The 24614-nt window shown below is 40.8% G+C and overlaps 1 protein-coding gene across 2 annotated transcripts in view; it reads right to left on the bottom strand.

Moving 5' to 3' along the window:
* Positions 1 to 9276: 9276 nt before the first annotated feature.
* The window catches only part of frmd6 (FERM domain containing 6), a 28168-nt gene continuing 12830 nt past the window's right edge, over positions 9277 to 24614 (bottom strand). For both annotated transcript variants that reach the window (XM_035911126.2, XM_006798657.3), the window contains exons 3-14: positions 23289 to 23379; positions 21497 to 21576; positions 20232 to 20308; positions 19897 to 20083; positions 18503 to 18658; positions 18268 to 18333; positions 17429 to 17497; positions 13520 to 13694; positions 13010 to 13318; positions 12560 to 12691; positions 12345 to 12436; positions 9277 to 12130 (exon numbers count right to left, since the gene is read on the bottom strand). In XM_035911126.2, the coding sequence (XP_035767019.2) occupies positions 11828 to 12130; positions 12345 to 12436; positions 12560 to 12691; positions 13010 to 13318; positions 13520 to 13694; positions 17429 to 17497; positions 18268 to 18333; positions 18503 to 18658; positions 19897 to 20083; positions 20232 to 20308; positions 21497 to 21576; positions 23289 to 23379 (1737 nt within the window). In that variant the 3' untranslated portion in view covers positions 9277 to 11827. The remainder of the gene's footprint in view (positions 12131 to 12344; positions 12437 to 12559; positions 12692 to 13009; positions 13319 to 13519; positions 13695 to 17428; positions 17498 to 18267; positions 18334 to 18502; positions 18659 to 19896; positions 20084 to 20231; positions 20309 to 21496; positions 21577 to 23288; positions 23380 to 24614) is intronic.

Genomic DNA, 24614 nt, shown 5'->3' with positions numbered 1-24614 from the left:
TGGAGCAAAAAACACAAAAAGTGTGCTGTACATTTGGGAGTACAGAGGTTTTCTGCATGTGCTGGATACACTCAATTTGGGAAAAAAAGTCAAAAACTGGTTCTTACCCTTAGTACTGGCAAACCTAACTGATGTTATCTTGCAAACGCAACAGGCCCCAACAACTGTATTTATATAGCGCTTTACTAGTCCCTAAGGACCCCAAAGCGCTTTACATATCCAGTCATTCACCTATTCACACACTGGTGATGGCAAGCTACATTGTAGCCATAGCCACCCTGGGGCGCACTGACAGAGGCGAGGCTGCCAGACACTGGCGCCACCGGGCCCTCTGACCACCACCAGTAGGCAACGGGTGAAGTGTCTTGCCCAAGGACACAACGACCGAGACTGTCCAAGCCGGGGCTCGAACCGGCAACCTTCCGATTACAAGGCGAACTCCCAACTCTTGAGCCACGCCTGTAAATATGCTGCACTTTGCACCATATCTTGTCACATTATCTTGATGGCGCCATGTTCCATATTATTGTGGGATATTGGGACTTTTTTCTCTTTTCTTTTCTGCTATTTGTGCTGCAAAGGCCTTAGCAAACAACTGCCTGATGTGAAAGCCAGATTCTTAACTCAACTACGCAACTGGCAATAAACAAACATGTTAAAATCGGCATTAATGAATAAAATAGCTGTTTCGATTACTATACGCTTGCATTTATCTGATTTCGTATAAGCTTGTTTTTCCTTGTAATTGGTTAGTGTTGTTATTTTTATGCCTTTCTTTGCCAATCCTGCATTTAACAGCATAACAACCCATCCTAAGTTTCTGAAAAACAACAAAGGGAATGTCTGGCTTTTTAACTAGTAAATATAATACATTAAGTTTTTGTGCCATGTAATTACTTCAGTGCGTTCAGAGACAACAGGGAATTAAGGTGATTACAATCTTTACTCATCCAAAAATTGAAATTTAGGCCAGTTTCCTCTGTTCTGTTGAGCCATTAATTGATCTGGTTTGTTTTGGTGCCAGTTGCAACACCCGGTATCTCTTTTCATATATATTGAACCACTTATTCCAACAAGCAAACAAATAAACCCCAACAACAAAAACGTCTTTCAACAGCTGATGAATCAAAATATAAAGAGTAAAGAAGAGACAGGAAAAAACCCTTTAATCATGATATGAGTGTTTAGCAGAGGCACCATGTTGGCAACATCTGTTTGCCAGTCTGGCCATCCGAGCCGAGTCCGCGACCAATACAAGATTTTTAAGGCTGATAACAACACTAACATTTTATGATTTTAAAAATCAAACTAACCAGTAGTTTGGGGTTTTTTTTCTTTCAGATGGAAGAAACATAAACAGCTTCCCTAAAATGTATTTGTTTGTTCTTGGGTGGGGTGGACAATGTAACGCAGCTTAAAAATAACCTTGTTTTATTGCCACAGTAACTCGTGGATTACTCAACTGACTCCAAGCGCGTGTTGCTGACAGGGAAGTTGCAAAGTCCCCTCAGCTGGGCAAAGTATGCAAGATCAACATTCATAGCATGATTAAAAGTGTTTCTCCCATCTCTTCTTTACTCTTTAAATTTTCATTTCTCTGCTGTTATAAATGCTGATACTGATATATGAGCAAATAGCTCATTTCAACTGATATATATCGGCTCCCCTGGTACATCAACTGGGCCCTAGCAGAGTGTAAAAAAAGTAGTTAGTTTGCCTAAAAAAATCAGACGATATATCAGAATTTTGGATTTGTAAACCACAAATATCGGTATTGGTATCAGTCTTAAAAGTCCTATATCAAACAGCTGTAGTGGAGTGTTTCTTCTGTACATTTATAACAGCAGGCAGATGTAGTTTGTAAAAACAAATCGACTGAGACTGCCAAAGCCACTCTCCCTGATGGCAGATGCTTCCCCCAGGAGGGCATTACATCCTGCCACAACAAAAAAAAAAAACTGTGCTGATCCTGTGATTTCATATAAATTATTAAGGCAGCATTTAAGAGCTGTCTGGCTTCTAATTCTGAGCTCATTCAGACGATGGCTCTATGAGAATACTGTACATCTGCTCTCATGCATATCAAGTTTTTCGCCTCCAGGTAAACTCAGCAAACGGTATTTGTGTTCCTCCTACTGTCTGAGCGTCACGTTTTCTGTGAGTCACATTTTCCCTGGCTCCATTCATGCAGATGTTATTTTCTGTGACTTACAGTAGCAGCTCATGTCCATAGAGAGAGACAGAGAGAGGGGGGAGAGGAAGATGTAGAATCAGTGAGTCATGGTTCCTGCGAAGGCGACTGTAGGAAGCCTCTGTCGCCAGGATACCACCATGATCTGGGATAGCCCTTCCTGGGTCCAGTAAATTAATGGTTTCCACACATCTCTTTTTCCCCCACATATCCTCCACAGAGTCCTTTTGTTTCTGAACTCAATCAATATCACCGTCTGTCCTGATATTATAAACATCTAGATTTTTGTTTTGTTTTACTATAAAATCTTTGAAAAATGTTGTCATGCAGTTTAATTGCTGATGATTACACTGTTAACGTGTCCACATCCAGTTCAGTAAATGCAAGAATTCCAGCTGGAAGTGTATAGCAAACAGCTATGCTCAGTACACATTAACAAACAGGACTGAACGGTATTCAGTTTACAAATAATTTTGAAATCAGAGGACGTCAGAGGAGAGAGGTACAACGGTGAGTGTCTATAGTCATCTGTAAAACACGGCGGAAGTGCTGTCACGGTTTGGGTCTGCATTTCAGCCAGTGGTGTTGGAGATCGGGTCAAGATTTAATTATAAACACAGAATAGTGTGAACACTGTGCAGTACCATCTGGAAAGCATCTGATTGACAGCAGCTTCATTTCATTATTACAATTATCCCAAGTACACTGGCAATGCATTCAAAGCATACCTAAATAGAAAAACACACAATGGAAGAGCAAAAAAACAAAACAAAACAAAAGAAGAGCTTTGAATGTGCTTTAGGAAGCCTGCAGAACTATTCCTGAAGACTACTTCAAGAAATTACTAGACAACTGTCTAAGAGAGCTCAGGATGGGTTGAAGAATAAAGGTTTTTACTGAAGTTCTAATAAAAAACAATGCAGCACATTAAATATTTGCCTTATATACTCTATTTCCATCTACAGTAGTATCTACTTCCCCTTTTCCTAGAAAAATAAGAGACTTTTGCACTGAATTGCATTTGAGCTAATTATTAAACAAAACAAACAAACAAACAAAAACAATTGCGCAATTTTAACTTGACGTTTTTGAAGGGCATCTGTGATTTTTATAAAAACTGTTTTATTGATGTAAGTATTTATCTCTTAAGCCCTTTGTCAGGTACAAAGAAGGTCTTTACCTGACTGAAAATCATGATTCAATATTCTGTACACATCCACAAGTGCCTTTCTTGCTAGCTGCACATGCGCATTATCATCTTTGATGTCTTGGCACTTAACCTAGCCTAGCTTTTGGGGTCACAAGCAGACAACTTAGGGCCCCAGTGGTGGCATGGATGCTGGACAGCGTCGAATAAAAACTGTATATTTATTTGCAATTTTTGTATTCCTAAGTAATTAGTGTCATAATTAACTTTTCTGAATAACTCAGTTTGGTGACTGAGCTTGATTCCCAAAACTAATGGAGCCTCTCTGACGCCATTCCACCCCTTACAAATGAAGCCGAATGGTTTAGCCCACCCATTAACGAAAGGAAAGAAAGAGAATGAGGAAAACTGAGGAAAAGAAAAAGGTAAGCAGAGCACTCCCCAAAGCTGACACGAGTTGGTAGAGACAGTGAGAAACAGGTGAAACTTTAGCAGTAAGCTTTAATGTGCTGTTTCATGATGAAACGGCACATTAAAATACCACAATGACACGTCTTATTAATTAAAATAAAAATGGGTGGACGCTTACGGCACTTATGCTGCTTTTGCTAGTTCTAATGAAACACAATGATCCAGCATTATAGTGAAGTAAATAACTCAAATAAGCTTTCAAAAATGAAGCGCCAAAATTTGAATGTTTGTCCCTCTTAGCAACTGGAATTTTCACAGTTTTCCAACTAGGCCATCATTTTCCATCTCGGGAAACAAGCGTTTTACTGCAGAAATTCAACCACTGGGTCCTTCTCGTAGGGTTTACTTTTGAGTCGAGTTTTTTCCTCTCATAAATTAAAAACTACTTCTTTATTTCAAGTCAGTGAAGTTTAACGTATTCAGTGCATGAAGTCTCCTTTACCCTTGGCTCAGCTCTCTCATGCTTGCACACTCTATCATTAATTTTTAATATTATTATTGTTATTATTAAAAGACTAACAGAGATGTATATATATATAACCATTTACCATCACACCAGCAGGCACTTTAGAATCATCAGTTAACCTAACGAGTATGTCTTTGGACAGTTTCAAACATAGCGCTGAGCAGGTTCTATTGGCTAACTTGTGTAAATAATCTAACAACCCTCTCGCAGTTTTAGCTGTATTAACCTAAGTACTCCCGCAACAGAAGCTCAGAACTGAAAGATTGAAATAAAAAAAACATAAGGAACTACAATTCATCCATGCGTCTTTCTCCACTTATCAAATTCTGGGCTGTGGGAGGAGGATGGAGTCTGTCACAGGTTAAGAGGAAGGGTAGGTTTGGAAATTTATCACAGAGCCAACACACAGACTAGCATTCTTGCTCAGTTTGGAATTACTAATAAACCTAACCCTCTGCATGTCTATGGACTGTGGGAGGAAGCTTGAGTATCCAGTAAACATGCAAAGTCCCCACAGAAAGGCCCCAGATTGCATTCAAACACAGAACCTCCATGCCGTGAGGCACCACTGCTAACCATTGCATCACTGTGTAGCCCCCCCCCCCCAATCATCTTAAGTTATCTGCTGTGCTGTTGAGCGCTTTATTTATTGTGGGCCCGGTGGTTTTCAAGCATTGTGAGATAAATAAGCTGTTCTGAGGAAGTCGATGTGTTTCAGGCTGATGAAATGGTACTTCAGAATAACGCAACGACACTGCTGCTTAATTTAAATGGGGATAGATTTTTTTTATTTAGCTTTTGCTAGTTCTAAACGCCCACGGGCAGCACACTAAGATACACGTGTTACTGTATCTGTCTAATTTTTGTGTTTGAGATCATAAACTTAATTTAATGTAATTCATTTTTACTGCACAAGATTATCAAGATAATTACAATATTTACAGTTATTATGGTGTGCCTTGACCTCTATATCTTGACCCCAAAGCCTTGAAAATAGTGTTAATAGTTTTTCAGACCGGTCAAAAGACTCCTGAGAGATGTGGATCACCAAAGGAAGGGGGCCACAGACACTGTTTATTGTAGGGCCCAGAGTTCTGTGCTACTCCCCTGGTACTGTTATTTATGTCTATATTCATATTAAGCTTTAATTGATGCTAGAAACCTTTTTTTGTTATTAGAATTAGGCAAAGCCCAAAATGAATAAACTCTATGCTGAAAGCAGTTCTGTGTTGTGTCATGGGATAGTGAAGCGGCAGCCACCCACAGTGTTTTAACAATCATAGACACTCTGGTTTATGAGATGAGGTGTGAAAGGTTTCAAGCAACCAGCGGCTGAAAATGTAACAACAATATGTGTGATTATGTCCTCTAAAAATAGAGGTGTGAGTCTGACACAATATTGAAAAGCAGGAAACTGGTCATGTCCTCGTTGTCCGACCACGCTACCATTATATGGACTTTCGCTTACCTTCTTTTAAGAGAAACAGCGTTTTAAAATAAAAATAATATTCTGTTCTATAGTTTAAATAGAGAGCCACGAGTATAACTTGTGAAAATTTGGCACTTTTAGTGCACCGCACATTGTACAGTCCTTGATGAGACTGGTTCATTACACTAAGATAATTTGATTCATAATACCAGCAGTGTGTGCATCTTATTCTGCCCTCTTTGAAACAGTACTCCCTCATTAAGACTCATAATGGCTGTTGTTTGACTCTTTTTGCCATTAATTAGATAAACGCTGCATGCCCTCCGTCTCACTGGATTTGTAGGAAGTCAGATGTTTGATTTCTGTCTCCAATAATATAAAACACATGGATGCTTGGTATTTTAATCATGTTTTTGAAACGGTGTGGTAAAAAGAGAGAACACATCCTCTTTCAGTTAGGTTTTACATTTCAGGAGTAATGGAGAAATCATCTTGTCCATACTAGATTATTAATTTTGGGTAAACACAACGTCTGATGCTGCACAAGGTGCTCGGGTCCTGCAGCATCAGTCTTTTTCTAATTGCACTGTGAGCAGATTTAACATCGCTGAACTGAAGCTACAAACACTGGAAGTGATTCGCAGCGCCATGGTGAAGAAAAGGAAGCGGCCAGGACCCGAGATAAACTTTTTCTCCTCTTTCTCATTTGCAACTGAAGTAAAAGAGAAGAATAAACTTGATTGACTTATGAGTTGGTATTAAATATGTTAGAGGGTGACCTTAGCACCCAGAGCCTTGAATGTCCACAAGCAACCAGATCTCCGCATCAAAGCAATCTGCAATGAACGAGCCAGAGGCTTATAGATTTAGCTTTTTGGAATTTTTCGGACCATTTTCTGACCTTGTGGGTAATTTGCTAGTATTCCCACTCTTGGATGTACAAAATTCCTGTTTTTATAGAGGTTTTCATACTTACTGATGATCAGTTTATCACAAGCAATTGATTTGCAGCACCTGGTTGCTAAGTACCCTGTTAAGTCCTGTGGAAGCAGGGTGTACTTAGTTTTTCACATATTGTTCACACACATATATATATTACCTAATATAATGAATATTCTGGACAATTGACTGTCAAAACCACATATTTAATATATCTCCTCTTTTCCCTTTTATAGAACTTTTGTAAGAATTATTTTTCTGAGATGGTTACATTTTCCACTTATCTGGTAGCAACTTCAGATGCACTGTATATCATATACCACCGACTGGTTTCGAGCTACATGTGTCAGGCACCTCCCTCCACCATTGGAGAAGAGATAACTCCAGAGATTTGTTTATTTGTAATCAGATTACTGTTTTTCATTATTATCGGCTCTGGGGATCATCTCCTTTTGGTGTCAGTGCAGCTGTTTAGGTTAATAGGCTGCTTTATTATGTGCTGTTAATCCATTTCCAAGAGGACACGGACAGATGTGGTGACTTCAGACTTTTCTGCTGCAATTAATAGTGATGTTCGTGCATCAGGGCGGAGCTTAAATTCAGCTGGTTTTTCAGGAATCGGAAAGCACCGCCTTTGATTCTGATTGGCCTGCCTTTGTTTGAATGGGTTATATTTTTCTTAATCTTTTGGTCATCAGAATTCGCCCAAAATTTGTGTAGTAAGACAGCAGTTTGAACTGTTCTATTTTTGTGTGTGTGAGTGTGAGAGGGGTAGGTTATCATGCAGGCAGGGGAGGGGCCTGGATTTCATCTCTGATTTGCGACCATCTGCCTCCTCCAGGCAGCTGCTGGCCCGATCCAAGCATAACCGCCTCGCCTGTCCTTTCCCAATGCCCCACGGGATTTATGGAGAGGTCACCACTGCTGCTGGAGAGACACTGCCACCTAATACTCTCAGACAATCAGCAGCAATGATCACCTACACATGCATGCTTACTGATGGGGAGAACAGATGTATGGAAATATTAGAGAGGATCCAAATGAGGCTCTGCAAGCATTATTAGGATCAGTGTACGAAGCCTTTGCTCGGTTTTAAAATTTAAAAATGATGCATCAACGTGGTCAGAAAAGAGCTCCACCTAATTCAACAAGACAAAAGGAAGGAGAGAGAGGGGGGTTGACAAGGGACTGAGAATGGATTTCCCCCTCTGTGTTGCCATGGTGACGGCAGTGGATGGTGGATGAATGATTTCCTGTACAGCTGTGTAGCTCGGAGGGGAGAGTGCGGGAAAGAGGTGGAGCTCGCTGAGGAAGGCTTCCATGTTTCCGCTTAATTTGTGCATCAATGATTTTGTGGTGATTTGTGTGTTCAGCCCAATGTTGCATATTTTAACGCAAAAGAAAACACAGTTACGGTTTCTCCTACTTCAAAGATTTCACCTCTTGTAGCCTTGCTTGCTTCTTGGGGGCTTCTGCTGATATTGATTATGAGATCTGGTTACTGTGAGGCCGTTTGAGTACAGTGAAATCACCGTCATGTTTGAGTAACCAGTTTGAGATGATGCGAGTCTTGTGATGGAAGCAGTGTAAACATATGAATATCGCAGCTGAAATGGAGAATTAAAATTCTGTTGTCCAATTTTGTTTAACCTGTGACCTGTAGCATCAGTTTAGTGACAGGAGTAGCATCCAGTGTGCTCTTGTAGCCCATCTGTTCCACACTTTGAGATGTTGTGTATTCAGAGATGCTTTTCTACATACCTTGATGATGACAAGTTGTTAATTGAGGTTACTGCTGCCATCCGATTAGCCCAGGGCAAGTCTAGCCATTCTCCTGTGACCTCAGGCATCAAAGTATCTGCTTCTGCTCGCTGGATTTTTTCTTTCTCTGTAAACTCTAGAGATGGTTGTGTGGGAAAATCCCAATAGATCAGCAGTTTCTGTGATTGTCTGATAGATATTTACAGAAGGGTAGCTTAGAATTAAACACTGATTGTCAGCTGATCTGCTTATTTCGTTGCTATTAATACTGACTGCAATTCATAGTATAAATTATTGGGATAACCATTTTTTGTAAAATGAAATGTATTTTAAATAAAACATGTAAGATAAAAAATACGAACAGTATCAAATCAGATTTCTGGGCTTGCCAACTCTGGGAAAAGAAACTGACATTCAGATAGTTTAAGAAAATGGACATCACTCTACCTGATGTAGTCAATCACTATGTCACCTAGATTTATGAGGTACAAGTGAGGATGACAGGTAACTAAGGTCAGCTGAAGCTCTGATGTTAATGGTTTTGTTAATATTAAGTTGTTATAGTGTTTTATGTTCAGATAGCACACTTTAAAATAACGCTTATATGTAGGGTTTTACAAAAAAAAGTAGGCGTGAAGCCAAATTTGAGGCCAGAGGACAAAAGGAACAGAGCTGTTTAATTATCATGAAATACTGCCACCCTCAGGCCAAAGTGAGACTTGCATTCCAGTGAGTGTAAACCACCAGAGGGCAGCATGAACTAAGGGAACATTTTGTACACCACCTTCCAAATGTAAAGTTTTATACTTAAAGAGTTAGATTTTAGCTTCCAGCTGGCAATACTCAAAAAAATGAAAAGACTTGACAACATATAATTGGTAGATAAATGTACCTATTTATTGGATATTGAGGGCATTAGTACCAAGAAGGCACGGACCAGACTTCATTATAACAAATCTTTTTTTTTTCTCTTTTTTTTTTTCTTTTTGAACAACAAGGTGACAAAAAACATTTTTACCTGCAGGGCGATCCTTTCACAGAAAGGATTATGGGCACAGACATACAGACTCTTACAAAGTGTAAGTATGACCATATAGCAGAGCCAAAGATGTAAATCAGGAAGACTTTAAGGACATGGGTTATGAATGTATGGCTATGTACCTTAACACATGCTGTTTTAATATAAGAAACATTGTTGTCCATCAAAATAGACATTTTCAGTTAATGAGTAATTATATAAACAGTTAAAGAAAACAAACAGTATGAAATATAGAAGTTGATTTAATTACACAGCTTTATTAACTCCATGTATTTGTTATGTATTGCATAAAAATTCTCATTGATGCTGTCTGATAGGCTGTGTTAAAATAGCGTTTTTAAGCGCAGGACACTTAAAACCATGATAAATGAGTTTTAAACTCTCAGCTAATGGTTCTTACACTGCACGTGTCACAGGTTGGCACAAAAAGTTGCTGGAGTATCACCACATTAACACCTCGCTTTTGTTTGCTGACTGCAACAACAACAAAAAGAAGAAAGAAGGCAGGTGGGGTTAAACTGAGGGGTTTGATTTAGCCAACCCTATAACTTTAAATTTTAAAATGGTAATGAACACTTCCTACACCCTCATGTTGAATGAATGTGAGCTGGCAGGTGGATGGACTGCCAGGATAGTTGTTCTTTGTGTCTTTTAGCTAAGCTAAGCTGTAGCTTTATAGCAAAATGATCCTACATCCTTATAAAGCAGCGTTTCTTTTTAAAAATTCATGATCCTCAATATCTAAAACTGAACATTTCCACCATTTCTCCTAATCTCATGATTAAAAAAAGAAAGAAAACTGTTGATCAAAACCAATAACTGACTGACCTCCTCCTGCTCTCATTCAAACTGCTCAGTGGGGCAAAGAAAAACGGAAAAATTAACCCAATAAAATAGTTTGGAAACATCGGTTCAGGGAAAGAGTCTCCATTTCTGATGAAAAGATGTCATCTCCACAACCAACTGCCTTACAAACCGCAGTGGAAACGGTGCCACTTCTAGAGTATTGAAATCTTGAGTAACGGTCACATCTCTTGAATCAAACCGACAATAAAACCTGTCTTTCTTGTTCAGAGCCACATGTCCTTAATACTGTCACCTACACTGGCTTGTAATACTGAGAGACTTTAACCTTACACAGATTAAGTGTGTAACATATACAGTTCATAAAAAATACAACATATAAATTGATTTTTAAGAGGAAAATGTAACAAATTCCAGTTTAAAACAATAGCTGAAACAAAAGGATTAGAAGAGTCAAATGAGAATGTATATGTATGCGTCAAAGTGTGGTTTGTTTTGGCTGACAGCCAGCCCGGCTCCATTTTGAGGCTAGATTACAGGGAAACTTTTGTGGCCGCAATCGCAGAGCGAGTCAGAACACGTAGAAACTCGCTCGACCTCATTCCTCCTGGGAAACTCGGCTGAATTTGACAGGACACAAAACATGGTGAAATCGTGATATTTTTAACATTTAATTGCCAAAAAACTAGCTCTGTGTTTATGTGTGTGCGTGCGCAATGTTTGAAAAATAAAGCAGAGCTCGAGTTCTGATGGCTTGGATCTAAGGGTGAAGGTGTGTGATTGTCAAGGCGCGAGACTGACACCTGCATAGTGTGATAAAGGCACGTTGGGTTTGTGTTCAAATGATTAAAAAGTCCAGTCTGTGAGGGGGGGGGGCTGTTGGCACACTCCACTTCCAGTTGAGGTAAAATGAAGTGGTGGAGAAGAAGAAGAAGAGAGGAGGAAGGAGGCATGGCCGCTCTCACACAGAGGATCGTAGGTCCATGTTCCCTCCCTGCATGACTGAAATGTAATGTTCCACCACACTGGATGTAGAGACAGATGTGGTTTCAGTTTATTTCCATCTCGTCTTTGGTTTGTAGCTCAGCGTGATTTCTGTCCTTTGTGTCCTCCACAGAAGATCTTTGAAAAGCTTGTCAGGTGCATTAATCTGTCTGCTGTAGACCTACATGCACAAGTCTTTTGATGACGTTGTAAAGAAGTGGATCAGTTTGGAAAAGACTAAATTAAATAAAATCTTTCTTTTTTTTTTAAAGATGACACAATCCCTTTTGTTTCTTTTGACCTGGGGGTGCAGTTTTTTAGTTCTTTTGAGCCCAGTGTTTGTTCTTAAAGTCTGATTTTCTGACAGAAACCTCAATGTCTATTGATTTATTATGTGTTATGTGAAACGTCTCGAGTGGTGCTTAAAAGGGGTAGCTTACTTGTTGCCAGTTTACTCATCACTACTATTTGCTGCCAAGAATAGAAACCAGCTCTGCAGCGCTCCTCTCATCTCGTTCCCTGAGGCCTGAAACATCTCCACGTCTGACGTGGAGGAGCGAAAAGGGCACCCTGAGGTCGCCTACTTTGTGCTTCTGTCACACGACAAACTCGGGAACCTCATCGCTGGTCAGGTCCAGAGAGAAGTACTTGTTGGTTCTCTTGATGGGAAACGGGTGCTGCTCGCCAAGCATGCCGGCACGCTGATCGGCAAGGCCTTGATAGCCGCCGCCGACGCCGCTGCTGTCGCTCAGCTCTTGAGCGCAACCGAATGTGTAGCTGTGGGCGGTGTCCTGGCAGAGCTCCGCCCACTGCAGGCAGTCCTTCTGATAGAGGCGGATGTCGTCTAGTGATTGGCTGTGGCGGTCGGTCGAAGACTGAGGCTTCCTGCAGGCAGACGTCTGCATGGAAAACAACAAGTCAAATTTATGAATAAAAACGTAGAAAATCAAACACAGTTAAGTTATGAAGTTTGTCCAGGTGTTTCTTTATAGTCACTCTAAACCCTCTGCTTTACTTCCTTATGACTTGTATGTGCAGTGGTTTTCTAGAAAAAATAAGAAATAAAAAAAACAGCCTCTCAGGACATCCACAGATAGAAACGGCTTTAACTACCTGTGGCAAAGACTCGATGCTCTGTCCTCTCATTTTGACGACCGTCTCAGAGGAGCTGGATGTGGAGGAGCTAACATCTTTTACAATCAATCCTGCAAAAACACAAACTTTTGAGATGCATTTTGCTACCGCCTCCTTAAAAACAGACAGGTGGCATTAATTGAAACACTCATTCCACTTTGGGGCTAATTCCCCTGACTCCAGAGAAACTGTACCTGAATATCCATTGGTCTGATTAGGTGACATCGTCAGCATGTCCTCTGTAATGTGAATGCACATCTCCTGATCCAGGGCCATTTCATGAAGCTCCTCATAGTCTTTGGGGTCATCCACCAGCATCTCAATTTCTGCAGAGTAAAATGTTTCTGAATTATTATCTGAGATAAACAAGTCTTCTCACTTTCTCTGGAGCAGCACTACTGCAGTATGATCATTGCTTTTTTTTGGTAATATCAAGTCCCAGAAATCTAGCAAGCCATCAGCATGTTAACTCTGATCAGGCAGGTCTTACAGCATTTTATTTTGAAAACTGAAGAGAAATCTTTTCCTGTGGATTCTTATATAAAAAAGCAAAAACTTTATGAAATGAATCTAACCCTAAATTGTTGAAGGGAACTCTTACCTGGACTCTAAACGCACAAAAAAATAAATGTAAACACTCATACCTTCATCATCTAGGTTGCGTTCCTTGCCGCTGCTCTCGATGCCAGAGGTGTGCGAGCTCCCGTGACTGGTTGTAGACGAGCTGCAGGTGCGCAGGGGTCTGTGTGGGGCTTGGCCGGGGGCCCTGAAGCTGTCCGCCTCAATGCCAGAGGTGTGCGAGCTGCCGTGGCTGGTAGTGGAGTGGCGAGACAGACGCTTGTGATGAGACGTGCTGCCTGCGCTGCTGCCACTAGCGCGGGAACGCTTGTCCAGATGATCCATGTCTAGCTCAAGTGCATCGCTAATGTATGACTCCCGGTACTGCTTCTTCTCTGAAGTGGGGAAAGAAAGAAAAAACAGGTAGTTTTTAATATCTAAACCAAACAGACTTCTGTTCAAAATGCTGTATCCATCTCAAAACACAAATTTACATACTCCAGGCAACCAAAAAACAGGAAGCATCAGCTCTCTTTTGTTTATATTTCTAAAGAAGTACCTGATTTACTGTTGACAGAATATTTGGCGCCAAATACCTTCGTTCTCCTCCAGTCGACGGACTTGTTTGAGAACCGGCTGCAGGTTCATGTAGAGCCGGTGGCTGTTGCTAAGCAGCTGCAGGAGGTGGCGAGACCGCATAGGACATCCTGTGTAGTAGATGAGTTTACGAGCCGAGGGTAGACCGTCAGGAAGGATTTCAAACTTCTTCCCCTGAGAGTGTGGAGGGAGGGGGAAAAAGAAAACACACGAATGTTGATTACAGGACTCTGTGATTTACAGCAGTTAACAAAACACGATTATGAAATTGGAATGTGAAATTGTGATTAAGTGCCAGGGAGGCCTGAAGGCGAGCATTAGCCAAAGAACAAAGTCTGTTCTTGAAAACTATTTTGTTGCTGAACACAAAGCTACAATCACTTCATGAATCTGTTCTTCATTTCCCAAACCAGAAACTGAAACTGTGCATTTCTCAGAAGTTTGGTTGTTTTTCCAGTCAGAGGACATATTAGCTGGATGCTCGGAAAAACTAAAATGGTGGGTTTGTGCTTTCTCCTGCGCCTTTTGGCAGAGGCTCGACACAATAACAGCTGTCTTTAGTGTCAGCAGGGTTGTTTTCAACACAGACCTATAAACATTTCTGCAAGTGTTTAGCCTCTGACCTCGAGAAAATGCAAATAGCTATGCTTTCGGACTACGGGACAGAGCATTACTTTATTTAGACAAATACTTTTAGAGAAAGCTGCTGAACTGAGTACGTTTAGTGGTTATTGGCTTTCGAGAAATAACCTCATATAAAATGAACTGAGTTCTTTACCGGTGGCTTTCCTACAAAAGACTTTTCTGTGAATAAGATTTCCTCTTTAAATCTGTGGGAGAGGAGAGAAAGTCTGGGTGGGAAAGTGCGAGAGAAATTTGCTGCCATCCTTCAAACTGAGTATTTATCTTTAACCTCAAAATGCTACTCTGCAGATCCAAGAAACCACCACTAAAACAGTGAAATCGTACTGGGCAGCAGCCAGGTGTGAACGAGGCGAACTCGGTGAGTCCAAGGAGGAGGCAGCTGATGCTGAGCATTAAATCTCTTCTCTGTGAACTCTAATTGTTCTTCCCAGGCAATGCTTTTATCTTAAACCTTTGAACCATCCACTGTTTGGTTTGGTTTGAGCTCCTTTTATTTATAGGCAGAGGGGAGAAAAATGGATAACAACCGCAGACTGCGTACAAAAGATTTTATGTGGCTGTCACATCAGCTGTTGGTTTTGCGAGGTTCAGGTGTGAAATGGAGTATTTTAGCTGTTCGTATATGACAAGTGAAGAGTACACGCTCTTGAGCCCTTTTACCATTACTACCTAACCGGATCAGCCTGATGCCACTCCGGCTTGACTCATTTTCCATTACAATTGAGTACCACCTAAATGTGCGAAGGGTCATTATAGCAATGCAGCCAAGCGTTTCGAACACTACAACAAAGGTGGACGTCGAGGCGATGGTATACCTGCTGCTCGGTCTGTGGCTTTTGGTCAGACTCCGGGACTATGGCATTGTTTCTGTGTAGCCATTTCCTTTGTTGCTGGGTTTCAAAAACAGCTGTTTTGATTTTTGTGAAGGTGACTTATCGAACAACATCACTGACTAGCCATTTGGTGGCATGAAGTCTGTTGACGTTACTTGGATTGCTTGGAACCCCAGTCGAGTAGGTACTAAAAATTTACATGGTACCAGGTACAATTGCCTAATGGAAAACTCTAAAAATTATCTCGAGCTGTTCCAAGCCAACCCGAGTAGGTATTAATGGAAAATGACTATTAAAGAAAGTAATTTATCACACGGTAGGCACACCCTAAACCACACACTAATTCGTTCTTCCTTTTTCATTCTAATGGAGCCATATTTTAGAAAAGTAACATCACCCTTTATAATAAGACTTAAAACTAGAGATTGAGACCATTAGCTCATCAGGAAAGAGTTTATTGAGGCAAAAGAGCAGGTTTGTATTCCCACAGACATCTATACAAACACCCTGCCAATATATCAGCCAGTATCAGTACTGACAGCTGATAAATGATAATTAGTAAAAAGAAAAGAGGAGATGGGAGACACGCTCTTCAAACATGCTTTGAGTGTCGATGCTGCATCGTCTGTTCAACAGGCATTTATCTTTAAGTTGAACTCTCTGCAGCAGGTCTATGGATGATTAATATGAAGAGGGATGTGTGGGATATGTTTGGTTTTGATTATGGCATCAGTATTTATGACTCTGTGAGGGGTGCTTCTTTTTTTTTTTCTTTAGTAGAATAATATCTCAGTCAGGTTTTAAGTAGGCAAAAACTCTATTCAAGAACAAACAAACACAGCAAAGAGCAGACTGGTGTCGAGTGGCAGATTGTTAAGAGGTTTTCAGAAGCCACAGCTTTTCCTGATCTGTGCACTGTACATGATCGGGTCATCTAAAGCTGCTGGACAACTTTCTGAATCGTTACATGAAAAAAGACCTCCCGAGCAGGCCACACACATCGAAATCTCCCAGCATAACCAACAACTCCTCATACAGACCAGCATCAACCAGAGTAGTGGCGAAGCAAAAGCTGGCCTGAGATCCAAGAGCACAGGACATAAGGGCAATTACTTAATTTCAGCTTTCAAGGGGAGTAGATGAAATGCTCACTGGCTCAAGAAAAATCTAAATGCAACTTATTCCCTCAGAAAAACCCAGAATTCCACCCTGTTGCATTAGTGAACCAAGAGCATACTCTACCCTTCCTGCTTTAAACTTTTATACAAAAAAGGGGGAGTTTTAGCCATTCCAAAAGCCAAATCCTGAATCGGAAATCCCCGTAAAATCATCACAACATCTGGTGCTTATTGACCCATGCGCCCCTTTGCTTGCATCCTTCTCTGGCTTGCCTGTAGCTGCAGCGGGTGATGGCAGCAATGCAGGATGCCGTGACTTGCGGGTGGTGTGGAGGAGAAAGGCTGTTATTCAGAAAAAGGGTGGGACAGGGCCTACAGAGGCCTTTTGGGTCTCAGTCAAACCACAGCCACGCCACGGCTTGTTCACTGTCACGACGGTGTAGATGGCAGACGCAAGAAAACCACCCAAAAAAACAAGACTGTGGAAAACAGGAAGTCTCCACCGTGAACTGTGCAGCAGATACGACGGCTGCTTACTCCGAAATTAGACTAAACTAAAACCCAGTCTGAGACCAAGACCTTCAACTTTCTGGGACAAAGAAACCACATTTCTCAGAGACCTTACAGCCTGTAAAGTCTGCCTCATTGTATAAACGCAACAAAACAGCCAAATTTAGAGTCACAAGGAGCCCATTTTTGTGTAACAGCTGTGATGAGCAATAAAGACCTCTCGGGATTGTGATTAATAACAGACTGGCAGAAAACATGAAGCTGTCAAGAGTGAAACAGATAAACAGTAAGCTTCTCTGCTCTCCTGTGATAACAGAAACCCTATGGAAGTAAATTGCTGCAGCGCTCAGCTTAACAGCAAGCTGAGTCAGAGCAGAGATGAGGAGATTTAACAGGATTTCCTTTACAGAGCACAGGGACCACAGTGATAACTGATCAAAATGGATGAATCGAGGGGCATGTATATCATGAAACAGAAAATCCTGCTGCTCATTAGATGAAAAAAGGCCTGTAGTTTACAGTATGTGGCTCTGCATGTGTACGTGTGCAAGGAAAGTCTCTTTAAATCCCCGATTAGTTCCAGAGGACTAAGATAAAACAGCCGCAAGGAGGAAAAAATAGGTAAAGATTTCTGTGACCCTAAGCAGGAGCTGGGCTTTCACATACATCGCCATAAGCAAGGGAATGTTTATGTTTCATCATCACTGAAATGATTTTTCTTTTTAAATCCAAAAAGGTAAATTGCAGGACCTGTAAAGAACATTTCTCTGGGCTACGTGTTTTGATGAGACATCTGACTCACCACAAATACCAGTTTTCCCACATTGGTCCAAGGGAAGTCGTACAACAGCTGCCTCACAGACCCGACATTCTGCAACACAGAAACACAAATGCATGGATGTCGACTTATTACAAATCAAAGTAAACAAAGAATGTATATTGTATATTCACTGACCATTTGGTGAGTGGCTGCTGGCTATTGCCAGGTAAAACTCGTTGTAAACAGGGTGCTGCACCAAAAAAATGTTTGCTTTGGTCACTAACAATTGCATAATTTCACTGCCACTTTAACTGGTATAAGAGTCTTCAAAGCAAAGTTTGCATCTTCAATGCAAAATTCTGGCAACCACAGCAATCTGTTTGCAACCAGAGCAATCACACAGAGGTGATTGGTGCAGAGCCGTATACTGATTGGCAAGCAACTTCCAGCAACCACTTGTCAACCAGTCAGGGAATAAACCTTTTTCCCTTGCTGCCTTTGGTTGCTAGATGGTCACCAAGTGGTTTCCAGGTGCGATTCACGATGATAGCATACATGAGTCATATTAAGTTAATGTAAAGCATGAAACCTTATGAAAGGCACTGAAGGCAAAACCACCTGAAATCTGAAAAGAAATTACACTAATAAAGTTTAATATTTTTGGATTACTTGGTTTCATAAATTAAACAAAATAAAAATAAAATAAAATAAAATTTGGGACTTGCCTCTATTAGCAATTAAGGATTGATAGATTTAGGTATGATTTATTATTTCTGGATATGATTTTGTCTGGTTATGTTATTTTGTGTTAAAGCCTAACTGTATGTATACAAGAATACAAAAAAAAGTAGCTATGTTGATTTCTAATTAATGAACAGTACCTGGAATATTTGAATACCACGTAAAGTCAGGCCCAATGTAAGAGATGCTTCGACTTCTTTCTTGTCCTGTTGAAAATATTAAGTTACACGATAAGAGGGGGAAATTAAGGAGAAAAGGCTGAAATCAAACCAGCTGTCCATGCATATAATCTTTGCCAAACCATGACATAACAATATAACATACAACATATCACTATCTTGGTCAGAAACTAGATTGATTAGAGGCATTTTTCACCTTGTAGAGTCTGTAGTAGTGGACTGTGACATCGTCAAGCTGGGCGCACTCCTTGATATACTTGAGGTGTGCCTCTGAAGCCGTGAGAGCGAACTGGTCTTTGTGCATGTTTGGGATATGCCTCAGAATGTACTCACGGCCACGCTTGGCTATCACCTGAGTAAGGAGAGGGAGAGAGGGAGATAGTCGTCAGGCTTGGCTGCCCTGAAGTTGTGCTGAGTTATTACAACCGACCGGCGGCTTAGGTTGATGAGGGTGATGAAGCTGCCTGCCGCAGGGCAAACAGATGTCAACCTAAAGAGACTGAGCGAGAGCCAGTGGCAGCAACCGGAAACGCACGCGCTAAGCTTTGTGAGCCCCTTTTTGAAGATTTAGTAAGCTTTCTAAGCACCTAAATCTGGGCAAGATTTACAGAGGGGAGCGTACGCTGTTCAGTTCCAACAATTTCCTGTCACTGCTGGCTCCGAGTAGTGATAAGGAGGCAGGAGGCTAATGACGGGAAGTGGGGGCAATCAGATGGGTGTGGCTGCCATATTCAGAGGGATGGTAGTAGTGGTTGGGGAGGCAGTGATGCCAGAATAGACACGTCTTACGTGCTTTGAAAGATTTTGTTTTTTTAAAAAGTGCATGTGCTACTTTCTGGGACAAAAATAAACTGAAGTGTTCCAGTTCTCATTATTTTCCATGCTAGGCTATGGAGCTGTTGCTAAGTGTTTGGTCAGCATGACTAATGGAAGGTGCTAAAACATATTCTACACCCTGCAGGCCAGGGACACTGCTTGACAGCCTAAAATCTCATTTTAACATAATGCCCACTGTACCTGCAGCTTCTCAGCTAGTGATACAGCAGTTTGTGTTCTTCTTTCAGTCTTATTTCCGGCAGGCTATCCACATGTGACAGCTTGTGTTTCCAACTTCTAACATCACTTCTAAGATTTTTATAGATGTACCAAAGCTTTCCACCAGATGGCAATTAAATTAGGATACAACTATAAAACAATTCTCTTGTCACAGCACTCAACTTTACATTTTATGCATCTTTTAATACTTTTGTACTTTGAGTTGTGCACATGTTGCCAGTCAAAACACATAACTCCTCACATAACATAGTATCACCTAATGCATAAGAAATATGGTCTTAGAACCACAGAAGTCAAACAAAAGCTAAAACATTCATATGTAATGAAAGTAATATTTTAAAATAATCAAATGATAGCCATTTAAGTAAGAGAGACTATACTTCAACTTCTGTATGTGATACTAAGGCAACTAACTATCAGTGATAAATTCAGAACAGCCTGTGAGTGTGCAGGATAATAGTCATTTATCTTAAATCATAACTTAGGTTTGACATACAGTACGTTCCAAATGCAGTACATGTTAGACAGACTCACCCATGGGGGGAAGTACACTTCAGGTTCAAAGTATTTCCCAAAGTGCTTGTTTCGTTTGAAATTGCCGAGGTCAGCCTGCAGGGCGAAGGCTGCCAAGAGGAAGTAGGCCTCCTCCCTTTGGATACACTGAGAGAGAAGCACCTGTTTCCTAAGGTGCCAGTAGTAGTAGTACCTGGCCACCCGATCGCTGCAGGGCAGAAAGAGCAGATTCAGCCAGCTTTAAGGATAACTGGGGCTAAACAGAATGATCTTTGTGAGTCTATACAAATATCCTCATTATTCACACATATAACTTGACTCAGCATGCAAATAAACAAGCAAGAGGCTTTACTGACCTGATCAATCGTCCATTCTCAACATAATACTGAGCTCTGAAGTGAATGATCATTGGAGGCCCAAACTGATCAATGCCCTGCAAAAGCCACATGTGGAAAAATGTGTTTATATACTACAACCAGCATCACTGAACGATTATAATCAATCTACAAAAATGAACTGGATCAACTCTAGCAACAGGTAATTACTTAAGTAATTACTAAGTTTTTGTAATACTTGGGAGTGAGAAGGGAAGCTCATTACCACGTCTCTTGCCCAGGTGTTGACCAACTTAGCATTAACACTGGCATTAAACAGCTAGCCTGTCTAGTTTGACAACCTAACACAGCAACTCCCTGAAGTCTAATCGTTAGACTGAGGTTCCCAGGTGTGGTACCATCTTGGATGTACAGACACTGTTGCCTGTGCACACAGCTGCATCTGGTGTTACAGCCAGAGATTCTGCACAAATCTCCAGGTGCATGCAGTACTGTGCAAATGTTTTAAGCACTTTATATGTTTAGAGCAATACCACCGACAGGCATGTGATCCAAATTCATTCTGAAATATGACAACTGTCAAAAAAAAAGCCAGTAGACTGATAAAGAACTCCTCTATCTTCAGCCTCGAACAAAGAGCCTTACAGCAGACTGATCCCAACAGAGCCCTGAACTTAACATCACAGTTACTCTGCAATGAACGGGGCAAAGACATTAATACTGTCTAAATCCAGAGAAGGACTTTGGTGAGCCAATTTTACACATGAGCTCTAGACAATGTATGGGGAATTGGGATATAATCCTGATACCGTGCAGAGTTGCTCTTTCACATATGGAGGTGATAAAAGGAAACTCTTTGCATCAGATGCTTTGTATCTACTGAAAATAATCCATTTGATTTTGGTTAAGGATTTCCCCACCTGTGAATTTTCCAGGCATCTACCCTGTTAACCTCTCTATTCACAGGCTTGGTCAGACAATTACAAGATAAAGTCAATCTAATGTCCATACCTACAGATTTGAACTTGTATGTTAGGCATATAGCTCCTCTGGATCCAAAAAAGGTCAGGGCTTTGAGCAGAACTGTATGCAAACACGGTTTTTAGCGGTTTTTAGAAGGTAAGCAAGTAGATGGTAAATTATACCCATCTGACAAGGAATTTTGATTGTATAAATCATGTAAGTCCAGGTAGAAGACTCTTGGTAAATCCTTGGTTTTGATTTACATCTTACTGTCTTCTTCCAATTTCTACTGAAATTTGGGAGCCCAGCAAAACTTTTCTTACCTTGCTTGCTTCTCTCTTCCATTCTTTGGGACAGTACTTGGACAATTTCTGATCCAGCTCCATATAGATGTGCTCATTATCTGCAATGGGAGAGAAACAGCTTTAGCCCAGGAACTCACTGTCTGTGTCATCGGTGTGTGCACACCTGGATACATACATATATGCCTTTGTGTGTGTTGCTCAGAAAAATCACCACTGAATGAGCCCAGTTCAAAGACTGCCTCAGTGCAGTCACATTAGACAGCTTCTGAGCTTCCCTTTGTACTCTGAGCCTCCCTCTCATTCTCTTTAAATCACGCTGTCATGTCTTAATCTTTTCCTAAAGTGACACCCTTCATAAGCTGCAGCCTGCTGATCTGACAACTCTGGGCTTCTATACAATTAAAACCAGCTGAAAAGCTAAAAGCCACATAAAGAGCAGGAGCAGAGCCTCTATGACAGAATGCCAGCACCTATTTTTATCAACATTATAAATATACCTGGAACTTGAGTGTTCGTTTACATGACTTGCACTTATAAAGTCAGCACATTAAGCTGCAGCACATTATTATAATCACCAGAATACAAAGATCCATTAAAATTCTTTGTTTCCACACTTTAGATTTCAAACATTTTCCAAGAAAATGCTGGTTTTACTTGGTGACAATTTGAGATCTCCACAGCTAAGACTTCTGCCGCCATTCTATTGCTATTGAGCCAATTTATGTTTGGTTTGTGGCACTTGAAGAATCCAAAAAATATATCTGAAATACCCAAAGGCAATATCTGTTTCCAGAAACAATATTCCTATTACCAAGGATAATCTGCAGATGTATTTTTGTGGTTGCACATTAGTGGAAGTGGAAATGAACCAGGGGTTAGTGGGAAACTGTTTTTGTTTTTTTTAATTTATATATATTTATATATATTTGTGTGAACTGACCTGTAAAACATAATTTTGTGGCCTATAACGGCAATATAAATAGAGAAGGGTGCCATTTCTGGCACACCGTGTGAATACTTAAATTACAGTTTGGCACAATTACAAACATACAGTAAAAATATCTGGATGGCCTAAATATTTTCTGAAAACTCAAAATTAGCAACTCCTAACATTTCAGACGCTAGAACCACAGAAATCTTTTCCCTATTGCTGAAAACATTCACAAATTTTATTATTTTAAACCACAAATATTATCTAAAACTGAGTCTGGTGAAGATCGTCTTGTCAGGGGGACAGTGGGTGACACACAGGGAGTGGGTGGCCTCTGTTTGCCTTGGGCATTTCACGCTGTTCAGACAAGCACTTCAGGAATGTCCTACAATCAGACCCTTTGGCTCCAGCTCAACTGACCTGCTGTGCTGCCATTGGCTCATCTGGCGGGCAGCTGTCTGAAAACACCGCCTTTTGCAATTTACTTTCCCTATGCAGCTGCCTACAACTGTCATCTGCTGTCTGCCACACCATAAAACAGACACAGTGACTCATTCCAATAGGACGACCCTCGCTGAGCCCCATCACTGTAAAAACAACTTTAACTTTGCCACACAATGGGAGGCAGTCAGGATGAGGAGGCCCTGGTTCCTGGGCAACCGCCATGACAGATATGTGAGAGATGCTACTTTTAGTACTAAGGAAAGTATCTGTCTGGTTACACTGGTTTTATGTGGCTCCTGATGACAAGAATACTTCATCATCAAAAGTACTATTTGTATAAAGACCCTAAGAATAATCATTCTGACTGATGAGATCTTTGAGCTGCACACAACAATACAGAATATATATATATCCCTAGATGAAAAGTAGTCTTACTCTGAATAACACTGAGCCCAAACAGATGACAGTCCTTCAGCCTGAGGAGGTCACACACCTGGACCAACAGTTCCTGGCACAAACTCTTCACCTGGGGAGGAGATGTCAGGACAATTATTAGTGATCGGCAATGTGTTGTATTTATTCTGCACTGTTATGAACCACTACAAAGACCTGGGGCATGCATGAGCAGCACTCTGCCTGCATGTTTATCATCCTATGACATCTTGTGCAAGCTTAAACATGTTGTGGTACCATGGTGTTAGCCACCAAACACAGGAAACTATAAGCAGATGGGTGATTGTAGATTGAAATTAAATTCTGGATCTTTTAACTTGAAGAGATGTGTGAACTTTCTGAAATATTGACTAGAATTTGCAATGAAATCAAAACTTCTCAGCCTGTGTGCTTTTAGGTAGAGTTCAAAAACCTTATTTACTTTGACACTTACAGTTAAACCTAATCCCAACCTTAAGCCAGTGGCCAGTAGCACCAACTGGTTTTTACTAAGCCTGTACCAAGCAGACTTAACATGCTCTCCGAGCTTGTATAACTTGATTTATTGTCATTTTCATAAGGCAGTTTCACCAGTGGTAAAATAAGAACGTAAACAGAGCTATCTATCTAGCTATCTGGTGTTGGCCAGAGGGGCCGATGGCGCGATATGGCAGCCTCGCTTCTGTCAGTCTGCCCCACGGCAGCTGTGGCTACAACTGTGGTTTGCCTCCACCAGTGTGTGAATGTGAGAGTGAATGAATAGTGGAATTGTAAAACGCTCTAGAAAAGCGCTATATAAATGCAATCCATTATTATTTATTATTATCCAGTCTGCAAAAGAACACATTGGATCGCAGAAAGACCTACTGACCAGGCCAGAGACATTTCTTTGGAGAAAAAAAAAAAAGCTCCTGTAACAGTTATTGTTTTTGGAGAGAACTACCTTGTTTTTCCTTGCTTAGATAGCATGGAAAGCACTGATATCAATCAGCTGCTTGGCTGATAGCTCCTCATTAAGTGTAAATGTATAACTCAATCAGCAAACAGCTCTTTAAAACTTATTGTAAACTCAACATGATGTGTAACAGTAAAGATGATTTTGACTTCATGCCTGCTCCTGAAGGGCTTAAAAGCTTTTCATTTAGATGCTGTTATGTCTACCTCTGAAAAACGAACCAGGCAGCTTTCAATCAGGAACCTACAAAACAGACACCTGTTTTCCGAGATAAGAAAACAAAAGGTAGCTCACCTAAAAAACACCTGGCACAATCAATGACCTATAGTACTCTGAGAGTACAAAGACAAAGCTGAGCGCTTGGTCATTGACTT

The sequence above is a fragment of the Neolamprologus brichardi genome, chromosome 19 (assembly GCF_056152115.1).
Source record: "Neolamprologus brichardi isolate AB-2024 chromosome 19, ASM5615211v1, whole genome shotgun sequence".
Classification (NCBI taxonomy): Eukaryota; Metazoa; Chordata; class Actinopteri; order Cichliformes; family Cichlidae; genus Neolamprologus; species Neolamprologus brichardi.
The sequence above is the reverse complement of the archived record's forward strand: the minus strand, read 5'-3'. Positions and strand labels throughout refer to the sequence as shown.